This window comes from Plasmopara halstedii, assembly GCF_900000015.1.
Source record: "Plasmopara halstedii genome assembly, contig: Scaffold_2956, whole genome shotgun sequence".
Classification (NCBI taxonomy): domain Eukaryota; phylum Oomycota; class Peronosporomycetes; order Peronosporales; family Peronosporaceae; genus Plasmopara; species Plasmopara halstedii.
The window spans coordinates 972,843-984,798 of NW_020189861.1; the positions used below are offsets into that span (position 1 = coordinate 972,843).

The 11,956-nt window shown below is 43.5% G+C and overlaps 5 protein-coding genes across 5 annotated transcripts; 3 read left to right on the forward strand and 2 right to left on the reverse strand.

The window, feature by feature from the left end:
* Positions 1 to 301: 301 nt before the first annotated feature.
* On the reverse strand, positions 302 to 1,189 carry PHALS_06316 (uncharacterized protein; the record flags this gene model as incomplete). The annotated part of the gene is made up of 7 exons (XM_024719582.1): positions 302 to 338; positions 423 to 546; positions 671 to 677; positions 754 to 794; positions 863 to 906; positions 994 to 1,046; positions 1,172 to 1,189. The coding sequence occupies 7 exons, from the start codon at positions 1,187 to 1,189 to the stop codon at positions 302 to 304; spliced, it is 324 nt and encodes a 107-aa protein (XP_024584866.1).
* Positions 1,190 to 1,507: 318 nt separating this feature from the next.
* PHALS_06317 (dna replication helicase dna2) lies at positions 1,508 to 6,299 on the forward strand (the record flags this gene model as incomplete). The annotated part of the gene is made up of 4 exons (XM_024719583.1): positions 1,508 to 1,847; positions 1,914 to 2,872; positions 2,936 to 3,135; positions 3,203 to 6,299. 4 exons carry the CDS (start codon positions 1,508 to 1,510, stop codon positions 6,297 to 6,299), a joined length of 4,596 nt encoding a protein of 1,531 aa, XP_024584867.1.
* A 332-nt stretch (positions 6,300 to 6,631) lies between these two features.
* PHALS_06318 (Predicted alpha/beta hydrolase) lies at positions 6,632 to 8,706 on the forward strand (the record flags this gene model as incomplete). The annotated part of the gene is made up of 4 exons (XM_024719584.1): positions 6,632 to 6,979; positions 7,044 to 7,242; positions 7,309 to 8,576; positions 8,659 to 8,706. The coding sequence occupies 4 exons, from the start codon at positions 6,632 to 6,634 to the stop codon at positions 8,704 to 8,706; spliced, it is 1,863 nt and encodes a 620-aa protein (XP_024584868.1).
* Positions 8,707 to 8,749: 43 nt separating this feature from the next.
* Positions 8,750 to 9,934, reverse strand: PHALS_06319 (IQ motif, EF-hand binding site; the record flags this gene model as incomplete). The annotated part of the gene is made up of 1 exon (XM_024719585.1): positions 8,750 to 9,934. One exon carries the CDS (start codon positions 9,932 to 9,934, stop codon positions 8,750 to 8,752), a length of 1,185 nt encoding a protein of 394 aa, XP_024584869.1.
* Positions 9,935 to 10,245: 311 nt separating this feature from the next.
* Positions 10,246 to 11,646, forward strand: PHALS_06320 (the record flags this gene model as incomplete). Its single annotated transcript, XM_024719586.1, has 1 exon — positions 10,246 to 11,646. One exon carries the CDS (start codon positions 10,246 to 10,248, stop codon positions 11,644 to 11,646), a length of 1,401 nt encoding a protein of 466 aa, XP_024584870.1.
* Between the last annotated feature and the right edge of the window lie 310 nt (positions 11,647 to 11,956).

Below are 11,956 nucleotides of genomic sequence, written 5' to 3' on the forward strand. Positions count from 1 at the left end.
TTGAAATGAGGTATCTCAGGTCGTCCGACTTTGAATTCGACACATTTATCGAAGTTGAAGAAAGGCATTTTGTCAGACAAAGTCCGACCTAAGATTGTCTGATCCCATTGTTCGGGATCTAACAATCTCCCACGGTTAAACTTCTTTCTTTGCACACCCATCATATTCACTGGCCTTGGCTAATTCTTCTATTACCACATGATTCAACCATTCTTATCATATTTTTATACAAGATTTTCGATACACGGTTTGCCAATTAGATTGGAGTACGGCAAAAGCATGAAGCAGATAATAAAACTGACTAATCCATCGAAAAAGTTGAGATCCCAACGGTACCACTGGTGCGTCCAGAACGCCCATTTATAGAAAAGAGAATAGCTTAGATGGCTGCTACGTTACAGAACCATAATATATGCGCTTACCGTCTTCTAGCCGCTCTGGACCCGATGTGTAGTAGTGGTATGGCGAGATCAAACTCATGAATTGTCACCAGAAAAAAACATCTACTTCGCATTTTCACCCGCAAATGTGTACAACCTAAATCTCCTATACAAAGAACAATTGTATGTTTTCGCTTGATAAATTAAAGTGAACTTGACGAACTTCCAAGGGTCTACAAACTAATAGTCGCCACAATTACAGAATAGCACAATCAGTCACGAGTGCCTACCACTGGTCTAAAGCACCAAGTCATGAGATTAGATGGTGCTTAATTTAGGCAAGGAATGCTCCGTCGGCCACACATACACTCACTTGCTTCCCTTTAACTGACCACAAATACTTACGGCTTTGAACTTTAGCGTCCAACATCCCCATAACAAATGGTACAAGCTAAACATACACTCAATTTGTCATGACTTACTGTTTTCTATTTTGATAACAAACTCATTATGCTTGGGGTGATGTCTGCTCGAAATTGCAAAACGCCCCAGATTCAAAATGTGTTGACTATCTGTGACTTATCGAATATAGTATCAGTCTGTGAATACTGACTTTGTGACTAAAATGTCCCAAGCCGAAAGCTTAACGTCGACATCTGGCGACACCTGATTAGCGTGACGTTAATGCTCAACTGCCTGTAATTTGTCTAATTTGATTTTTAGTAATATTAGGCTAACTAAAACGTAGTTTCCTTCCACTGAGAGCTCGATAAACATGGCTGACAACCCACCCCGAGTTGAGTCTCCATTTTTGAGCTTCAATCGACATCCGAGGACGATAGGAATACATACTTATGGCATAACAGTTAAAGTCGCGTTTCTCTACTCATTATTGCGACGTGTGCGCCATTCAAACGAATAAATGGGTGAGTAGTGATGAAATGTCGAGCGAGTATCTTGAAACAGTGGCCCTAAATTGTGTATGACATAGCATTGTGTAATGACTTAAAAATTAACCATCAATAAAAACTTTTGGCAATTTAACTATCCTGCGCACATAAAAATTCAAGATAAAATATTTCGTTAGGCAGCTGCTAGAAGTTACGACAGGTGGTTTTTTGGCTCCAATGGACACGGCGCGCACGCCGAAGCGTAGGCGCCGATGGCCCAATTCCAGTACGTCTAAACGTGCCAGGAAAAGGACGTCAACTTCTTCATCGATTGATCGCACACCAGTGTCAGGAGGCAAAGAGTCTAAAATCGTATGGAAGGATTCACCAGCGGACAAGCAAATCAAAGTGTCGGGTACTGGAAAGATGGCGGTGCGGAGAGAAATGCAGGGTTTCGTGGGACGGCTGGCACGTGCTAGTCAGCAGTCGCCCCCCTCTCACAGCAAAGATGACGAGAATCAGAGTCAAGAGCGTGGCCACACGCACCGGAAGACAGTACAGTTGGGAGAGAAAAAAGGTAGCTCTGTTTTATGAAATTTCAAAAGGTCATCATCTTGACTTGCTTAATCATTTTGGCCAGTAGCTGAAAATTTGAAGAATATCATTTCGAAAACTGGTGACGTAAGAGAGAGGACGTCGAGTTTTACTCAGGACGAGCTATTTGATGTGTTAGATCAGATGGAAGAAAAATATGCGAGTCCTGATGGAGTGGCCTCAAGGCTCTCGTTGCGAGTAAAAATGCCGCAAGATCAGCATTCCCAGCAGGCTTTAAAAACTGCAGAAGCTTTAGATTTGACACAGAACGGGAACTTGATGTCGACATTGTCTTCTAGCAATTCATCTACAGGGACGTTGTCACCACGCTCATTGCGAACGCAGGAGGCAAGTAAGACACAGGAACGACCCAGAAATCAGGAGGTTGTCAAAGCTTTGATATCGATTAACGAAGAAGAACCAGTTAGCAAAAAGAAAGTATTTGTGATTGATTCGGATCCGTTTGATGACTTGACGGACGAGTCGTGGGCATTATTGGATCAGCTGCAGAGCCAGAGAGCACAAACTGAAGCGAATATAGTACTTCCACAGTCAAAGACGGAGATTGTGTCACCGCAGAACCTTGCACTAACTCCGCGACCGATGCCGTCGGCTGCGCATAAAATGATGAAGAAGACGCTTTCGCCAGTGCCTTTTCTTAATGATGCCGTATCAGAGGTGCGATCGCAAGAAGGGATTACTTCAGCTCTTCAACTAGTTGAGCCCGAAAGTTACAAACGCTTTCTAGTGCTTGAGGTGGATCGTAAAGATGAAAATCGCTCACTTCTTTTGCGTCTACTAGATGACCAGGATGTGCAGAATGAGGCAATATTGAGAGACGACTGGTATGACTCAATCATTGACGCGGGCGATACGATCAACATTGTCTTTACTGAGCAGGACAAGGATGGTTTTTATTCGCAGGACGGAATCGGAATGCCAGTAGATAGTCAGCAAATTTTGGTTGATAATGCACACAATATCGTGGTTGTACATCCAGACATTCTGGTACGATCGCTTAACGATACAAATTTGTTGGGGTTTGTCTGATGACGAGCTGTCATCGTTTAGGTTTCACCCACTAGGGTAACGACAAGTTTTGGGTGCTTGCGACGAGCAGTTCTTCAGGAAACCCTAGCTGTAAGTCGTCCAACGAACAAGAAGGCTTTTTGGGGTACATTGAAACATGAACTCTTTGAGTTTGCACTTCTTCATGGCTTGGATAGTTCTGAGAGTTTTCTTGAAGCAGCAAAACGAATTATAACCTCAAAGTACGCTTTACTTATGTGAATCTAAGTCGGATCCAGATAAGTTACCTAACTATCGTTTTGTAAGCAGTATTCTAGGTCTCGTGGAGTGTGAAGTAAATGAAGAGGATGCTCTTTTGGAGTTGAAGAAGGTGATCGAGGAATTTCGATCTTGGATTAGCGCCGCTATTGTCGGATCTGGAACCCCGTTAAACGTAGATTCGTCGAATAATCGAACAAAGGTGCATGTAGATCGAGTGATATCGACAGAAGAAATGGTGTGGTCCATTAAGTGGGGACTAAAGGGTGCAACAGATGCGTCGGTTGAGGGAACAATCCTTGTGTCGGGGTCTTGTGAACGTCAAGAAAAGACAGTTTTTCCAGTTGAGCTTAAAACGGGGATCAAGACAACTATGGGAGATCACCAAGGTCAAGTACTTCTCTATACACTTTTACTTAACGAGCGGTATCGGCAACGGTGTCAGGATGGGCTACTCATCTATGTGCCACCCATACAGACGAACCGTATTGCAGCAGTTACTACTCATGTTCGTGGACTCATCATGACTCGCAACCATTTTGCTAGTGCCGTTGCTCGAGTCAAGTCCATTGGAGGCTCATCATCTACTCAGGTTTATCCATCCATGATACGCAACCGCCGAGATTGCGAGCGTTGTTTTCAAATTGACGAATGCGTTTTGCATCACGCAGCAACAGAAAATGGCACAGAGAAATCTAGTGGTCTTGACGATCTCTTCACTTTAAAGACGCAGCATCTTGGTGAAGAAGATTTAAATTATTTTAAGCAGTGGATTCGCCTTATCGAATTAGAGCAGCAACATGCTGAAAAGAACTTACGCTCTCTTTGGCTTCAAATTGGATGGAAACGTGAGCAAGCACACGCGAGTAGTACGTGCCTTGCTCATCTCAAATTAGTATCTGATACACCTGCACCTTCAAATTCTGGAGGGAAACGAATATTGCGTTTCGTGCGCGATCGGCGAAAGCGATGCGATACTGGTCCGAGGAACAACAGTAAGTTAAGTACACAGCTTCAGCCAACATCGTTTGCAGGCGTGCACTTCAGAGCGGATGAACGTGTCATCCTATCGGTTGAATCGCTGGACGGAAAAAGGATGCTACTTCATGTTTCTCGTGCTACGGTTCGCCAGGTTGAGCATGGACTTATAACAATCGAATCGCGTCAAAATATCCCGTCCATAGTAAAGAGTGGCCATTCTGTGGTCGGAAAGGAATATACATGGAGACTAGACAAAGATACCATATTAAGTGGGTTGCAACGTGCAAAGGAAAATCTTGTGCGCCTGTTTATTGGAATTCCTCCTGAGGCCATTACATCAGGAACAAACGTAGCGAAGCGACCGGAATTACAGGTGCGGTTGGCGTCAGCGATACAGCTAAATAGTCATGATAATGACGAAGACAGCGCATCTGGTGCAGGTGACTCGAGACGAAGAAATTTGATTATTCACCTTACTCGGCCACAATTTAAAGTGAGTCGAATAACAGACCTCATCACGCAGCGTTGTCAAGACTCTTCTACGAATCTACCAAGCATTAGCGTAGCAGCACATGGCCAATTGCTGTTGGATGCGTTTTATGCATTAAACATTGACCAGCAGCAGGCCGTTCAGCGTGTGTTGAATTCACTCGATTATGCATTGATACTTGGAATGCCGGGAACAGGCAAGACCGCGACAATTGCGTTTACCGTTCGAGTGCTGCTGTTTCTTGGGTTTTCAGTCCTCGTAACGAGCTACACGCATTCCGCAGTGGACAATTTGCTACTAAAGCTGCTTGCATATGAACTTCCCATACTTCGTATTGGCGACAGTGCACAAGTGCATCCTAAAATTGCTGCCTTCACACTCACTCGGCAAGCTGAACAAGAAAAAATTGTGAGTGTTCGGGCCATGGAATCCAAGATGATGAATGCTCAGCTGGTGGGATGTACCTGCTTAAGTGTGAACAGTCACGTGCTCTTTGCAAAGCGTCGATTTGATTTTTGTATTGTCGACGAGGCTACCCAAATTACACAGCCTATTGTTCTGGGTCCTTTACGTTGTGCAGATACATTTGTACTCGTAGGAGACCACTATCAGCTTCCGCCACTTGTAGCAAACGCTCAAGCTCGTAAAGAAGGTATGGATGTGAGTTTATTTCGAAAATTGGCTGAGGCTCATCCAGAAGCAACTCAACAATTATCGTATCAATATCGAATGAATCGAGACATTATGTTGTTGGCAAATCGACTGGTGTACGGCGACAAGCTTAAATGTGGTTCGTATAAAGTTGCTTCGAACCATCTTACATTACGATGGCAACAGCGAGATATATCTGGACTGAAGTATATGTGGCCGATGCAAATACTGTCGAACAATCGAGGTGTTGTGTTCTTGGATACAGACGCAATGGGTGAAGTAACAAAAGAAAGCTCTAGCGCTGTACAGCTTCGGCCCAATAGTCGCCGACGTATGGAAAATATTGTTGAATCACAAATTATTGCTGGGTTGGTGGAACTTTTAGTGCTAGGGTGTGTCCCACCTGACGAAATCGCCGTAATCTCTCCATTTCGTTCTCAAGTAGCGTTGATTCAGCAACATTTGAAGACGGTTTGTTCATTTCAGCGAGCCAATAGACATGACTTGGTGCACTCTATTGAAGTGAGCACCATTGATAAATATCAGGGTAAGGACAAAAGCGTAATTTTGGTATCTTTTGTTCGAAGTAATGAAGAAAAGCATGTGGGCGAATTGCTTACCGATTGGCGTCGTATCAATGTGGCTCTAACGCGTGCTAAGCAGAAGCTTATTTTAGTTGGATCGAAGTCAACACTTAGTGGTGGGAGTGCCCTGTTTCACGTTTTGTCAAAGGTTATACAAGAACAACAATGGGGATACAAATTACCTCGTGACGCAATTCAAATTCTTAAAACGGTACTAGGAAGTTTCGCGGCTGTCGAACCTGAGTCTGAACGAGACACTAGTCCTGAATCGAAATTAGGTGATAATGTGGAATGTTCAATACTTAAACGCTCTGCTGCTAATGGTAACGACGATATTGAAGCGCTTGTTCCTGATATCTCAAGTGTTTCCCATCGGTCTAGACAGCGAACTCGCTCATCACAGATGAAACCCATTTTGCGTGACATTTTTGGGGAGATGTGATGACTATGTTAGGGATTCTTTAGAGTTAATATCTTTGATGGTTTTAAATCATTTTTATACAAGCTAAAGTAGCAGCTCGTTTTATGAAAGTTAAGTACTATGCCCATAATGCACATTTTTGTGATTATTTAGAAGTCATAATACTCGAAGTAATTCAGAATAAGGACATTGGTGCACCATTTTCGCAACAAAGTGATCAAAATGTTTTTGCTATTCTTATAATAATTTGATGAGCACATCTAAAATATTATATGATAAAGGTTCCGACAATCATAATCATATTGCAAGCCTTCTCAATTCTTGAAATCATGCGGTCTCCACACTGCAATAATATGGACAACGCTGAACTACAATATGCTACACATCTAGTAGTCCTACAACACGGACTGATGGGTAGTAAGCACGATTTTGCGCGCTTCGTGGAAATATTCCAAACGCATTTTCAGACAGATGAGTTGTTCCTGCACGCAACAGAAAGCAATGCCAATGGCTTCTTCCGGACATATGATGGTGTGGATCAAGGTGGTCAACGTATAGCTGACGAGATTCAACAACTTGCAGAGAAGATGCCTAATCTACAAAAAATCTCGATGATTGGCCATTCCCTTGGAGGGTTGTACAATCGGTTTTGTATTGGATTGTTATTAAGTCGTGGCTTCTTCGATAAGGTCGAACCGATGGTAAGAATTGACGATATCAACTGCTTGCCATATCCTGACAGGCATGATATTTGCCCCGGTGTAGAACTTTATAACGCTGGCGTCACCGCATCTCGGTATCCGTCGCCCTCGTCGCGGTGCAACCAATGTCGTCTTTAATGCATTGATGCCCAAAATCTTCAGCAGGTCGGGAGCACAGCTCACGCTTATTGATCAAGCAAGTGAAGAAACAATCAAATTAAGCAGACCTTCAATCAGACATCTCAAAAAAGTCTATTATCCAGGTATTTTTTGGTCTTTACTTTAAAAGGTTGACGAGCATTCTAACCTTCTGTTGCTTGGCTTGGCAGCTCTTAGCGAAATAGAAGGATTGCTGTTAGTTAGTCTTCCCGCATCAGAAATGGAGCAAGACGACAAAACCTTTTTTGAGGTTTTTAAATGCAAAGTCAGCGACCGAAAGCTTTGTGTGTATGATAACATAGAGGATTCAAAGCACGAGCTGAAGCTGGAAATTAATCTCTCGTGCTCAGAAATTCAAATATTATTGCCAAGTAGCACGTCGAAAGGTGACAACGCCGTGTTTCCAAAGTTTGCTACTAGACAAAATGGTGCCTTCGACAAATTTGATGGTGAAAACAACTTTGACGTACTGATCCGATGGTCCACCGAGTCCAATTCTGATACTGTAGATACTGTCAAAACGTATACGTGTGTGCTTCGTATTCCTGAAAAAGACATGCAGCGTGACTGGAAATGGCTTGTGGTATTCAGTAACGCTAGTTTTGGTGTGCGCTGCCTCACAGCAACAAACTGTCCAGATGAAGCAAAAGCTGGAAAGCCTTCCGTGCCACCTTTGCTCAGTTGTTTGACACGAGGCCACTTTAATCAAGCGCTGCAATTGTTTAAAGCACGAACTCTGTATTCGAGTATCTTTTTTGATATGCAAGTTCCGTACACTTGTGCTGCAGTACGCGCTTTCAACCCGTATCGTTTGAGCGCGAAGAAGGTTAGATTGTCTCCTACATACACCCATATCGTACACAACTCGCTCAAAGTTGCGCATAAACTACGAGACACGATTCCTCCTAAAATCCAGCGTCTCGCGATGGAATGCAAAAAGCTAAAGCGGGCTGCTGTATTCTCACCTTCAAATGAAGACGAGCAGAAGCGAAATGCAACCGAAGCTGAAGACAGCGACATTGGTATCACTAGTTCTTTAGGCAGCAGCGGAGGCACTTCTTGCTCTGCTTCAGATTTTGAAAGAAAGTCGACATCTAGCTTAAAAGGCACTGATCGACACAAAGATCTCGATCATAGCCGCCGTCGCGGGTATACTATGGGCTCGAAGCCATTACAACGCCAAGAAGTGTCTCGTCCAGAACCTTTTATCGAAGATGACGTGATCGTGGATCAGCTTCCGTATGCTTTTACGTCAGACGCAGAACAAGACGAATTGCGTGGTATGCTTTTGTCAGTGCAAAGCGTTGGCTGGCGACGGATCGATGTTCTTTTTGGCGGCGTGATGTCACATGAGCACATCATTGCTAAACGAGCGGACCTAAAAAAACCTCTCGAATCAGGCATTGACGTTGTGCACCATGTCATGGACACTTTTATGGTGTAGCTCGGTGTGATACAATGGTGGCATTTTTTGCTGTACAAATTCGAAGAAGTGGGCCCCACAAAAGATATTCTATTAGAACTGGACTAAACGCCATTTGCTCGACCAGTCCAGACGGAAAAAGTGATATTCGGAAACTATAAATTAAAGCACTAAGTAGTCACTGCTGCCTACTTCGTTCCCTTCTTCTTCGCCCCTTTCTTTCCTCCTTTCTTGCCTGCTTTCTTGGATTTGATTGCCTTGCGTTTTCCTTCTTTTTTTGCCATGTGTGCGCGGAAGACGCTCTGAATGATTTTTGCTGCTAAGCTCTGCGCCTTAATCTCCTTCGTTTTTAATGCCTCCAACTCTAATAATCTTTGCCGTTCCTCCTGCTTAAGCTTGTTAGCTAACATTTCTTGTTGCCACCGCTTTTGATAAGACTCTAATCTCTGTGAATTAGCAGCTCTACGGTCATTTAACTCTTGCAATTGAGTTTGCTTAGTTTGTAAGTCTTGCTGATACTTGACATTCCATTCAGCTAGCTCTGTCTGAAGTTGTTCATGTCGTTTCTTAAGGAAAAGTACACTTTCGTCGTGCACCTTGACCTCAGTATCACACTTACCCTGCAGATCTTTTATACGATCTTGTTGCTCTTCAATTAGTTGGTGATACATTCGCGCTGTACTGCTTCGCTTTGCTTTGGCTTCATTACGCGCGTATCGAATATCGAATTGTGCCTTAGATTTAGATGCAAGTATCTGCTCCTTTAATCCAAAAATTGCTGTTTTATAGTCGGCAACCGCCTTTTGATGCTCTAATTTTTCACGTGCAAGTTCCACCCCAAGCTTTTTCACTTCATCCACTGCCTCACGCTCCTTTTTGAATATTTCATGTGCTTTTTCTTCTGTGCTCTTGCCATCAGCTACAAACGTAACCAGCGATTCAAACGTCCCACGATTTTTGATCTCCGTTAATGTGTGACTAAGTAGTTCTAAGAGACCCTCGCGCTCCTGTTGGATCTTGAACAGATTTCCTGCAAAGTTTGGATTTTCTTTTAAATTTCGACACAAGCTCTTGGTGGACTCTCGTAGTAGTCGACTAACCTCCTCGATCTTACTTTGATTTTTCTTAAACTTTGATTTATTAGCTAATCCTTTCAAACTTGCTCGCTGAGCGATAAGCTTCTCGTACTTGCTCTCAAGTTGACGCTGCTCCTGAATAATCCGAGAGATGTCATCGCCTACAACTTGCGACAATTCCTCGCGATGCTGCAAAATGTCTGGCGTGATGCTACTTAAAAAATTCAGTTTCTCCACTGACTCCTCCAACACACCACAAGCGCGTAAACTCTCGATAGAAGTCAGTTTAAATGTCATGCTTCGTCTTGACAGAATTTGGATACTGTTCGCTTGCGTCGCTTTGAACCAGGTCGTTTTCTCGAAATAGCAGTAGAAAATGGCCACAAAAATCACTTTTTTGTCGGATGTTTGTTGGAACGAGATGGATATTTGGAGTCTGATTAGATTCTGATACAAAGAATCGCTTTTGTTTCTAGGACAACGAGCTACGCTTTCTGAATCCTTTTTTTCAACATACCCTCCAGCTGTGTACCCTATTCACAAGAGTGACTTGAGCTCAAAAATCGGCTGTCACTTCATTCTCCAAACTTCATTTTGCGATATCGAGAATGCTAAAGGAGCAGGATCCGATGATCGAGCTTCTACGTGAGTGGATAATGTCACCTGTGGGTGATCAACAAGAACTGCGTGTGTCAGTGCTTGAGGTTTTTCGCTATATGAGTATGCTCATTGCTGAGAACGCAAAGAATCCCGATCACAGCCGCCTTAGGAAGTTTCTACCTCACCATAAGAAGTTTTTCCTACCGCTGGATCTCACACGCGCTGCACTTGAGTATGACGCTAGTACACACTTTTTAGCAAGAAAACGTGTGCCACCTACATTTAAGGAGGTGCGTCATATACTTAATTTGGCAACTACGAATGCCATTGCTGGCAAGCTCAAGCTTGTAACTTTTGATGCCGACGACACGATCTACGAAGATGGCGGCATCATTACAAAGAGTTCAAAAATGGTGCACGTCATTGTAGAGCTACTGCACCGAGGTATAGTTGTATCCCTCGTCACTGCTGCTGGATACCCAGGCAATCCAGGACGGTACGAGGAACGACTACGAGGTATCTTAGATACACTTGAAGACGTATCGATGGAAGAACGTGCACGATTTTTAGTCATGGGTGGCGAGTGCAATTATCTATTTGAGACGCATACGGACAAGACAACGGGTAGGGTCAAATTGCGAGAGATTAATGGTGTGGTTTGGAAGGACGGACGAGGAGAGCGCTGGCCAGAGGAACAGGTGACAGCTCTATTGGATGCTGCGGAAGTTGTACTTCAGAAAATGATAATGAATTTACACTTGTCAGCCAGGATCGTAAGAAAAGAACGAGCAATTGGTATCATTAACACATCTACGAAGCGGATATTGTACGAGAACTTGGAGGAGATCAGTCTCACGCTTCAGCACGAACTTCGACATTTCCAGGTCCCATTTTGTGCCTTTAATGGCGGAAATGACGTTTGGGTAGATATAGGTAACAAAGCATTGGGAATTCTTGCACTGCAGAAATACGTTTTCCGCTTCTTGCCCAAAGAACTTCGCGAAAGTGAAGAGCTGCGCAACATCCAAGGTCAAGAATGTCTTCATGTAGGTGATCGATTCACGAGGACTGGCAATGACACTCGGTCACGAGATGCTGCTACGACTATATGGATTTCTAATCCAAAAGAGACGGCTCACATTATGACTATTTTACTTCGGACGATTGATTCTGTGCGGCAACAGAAGATGGAACGTAAGGAGGAAAAAGAGAAAGAAAAGAGGACCAAAGAGTTGACGGCAGCAGCTGCGGCATATACGACCCTCAGTGACGATGGTAGCGATGTTACAGCTGATGCGTCTGACACGAATGTCTCTAGTGATAATGAAAGCAGCGCCAGTAATGATGAATTGGAGACTACAGTCAATGCAGCTATCCAGGCTGCTACCAGAGCATCGCTGACTAAGTAAAATATTTTGTTCTTTGTATGAATAAACTTTGTGGATTAAATGTGAAGCCTATAAAAGTTATCAGAATTTTGTCTCTAGGACTGCTAAAGCGTTTCGAGATACATGTCCAATTGTCTCTGCCAGGAATGCCACCGGTCTTTTCTTTGATCATGTCTTAGTACATGTGCGTTATTCAGACACATGTTTACTGTCTAGGCTTCATAACAGCGTAAAATCAGTGACTACTAATTGGTTGCTCTGATTTCAATCTGGCGAAGTGATGACCAAATGATAAAAAAAACATTCCTACATGACAAGGGTATTGCCTTCT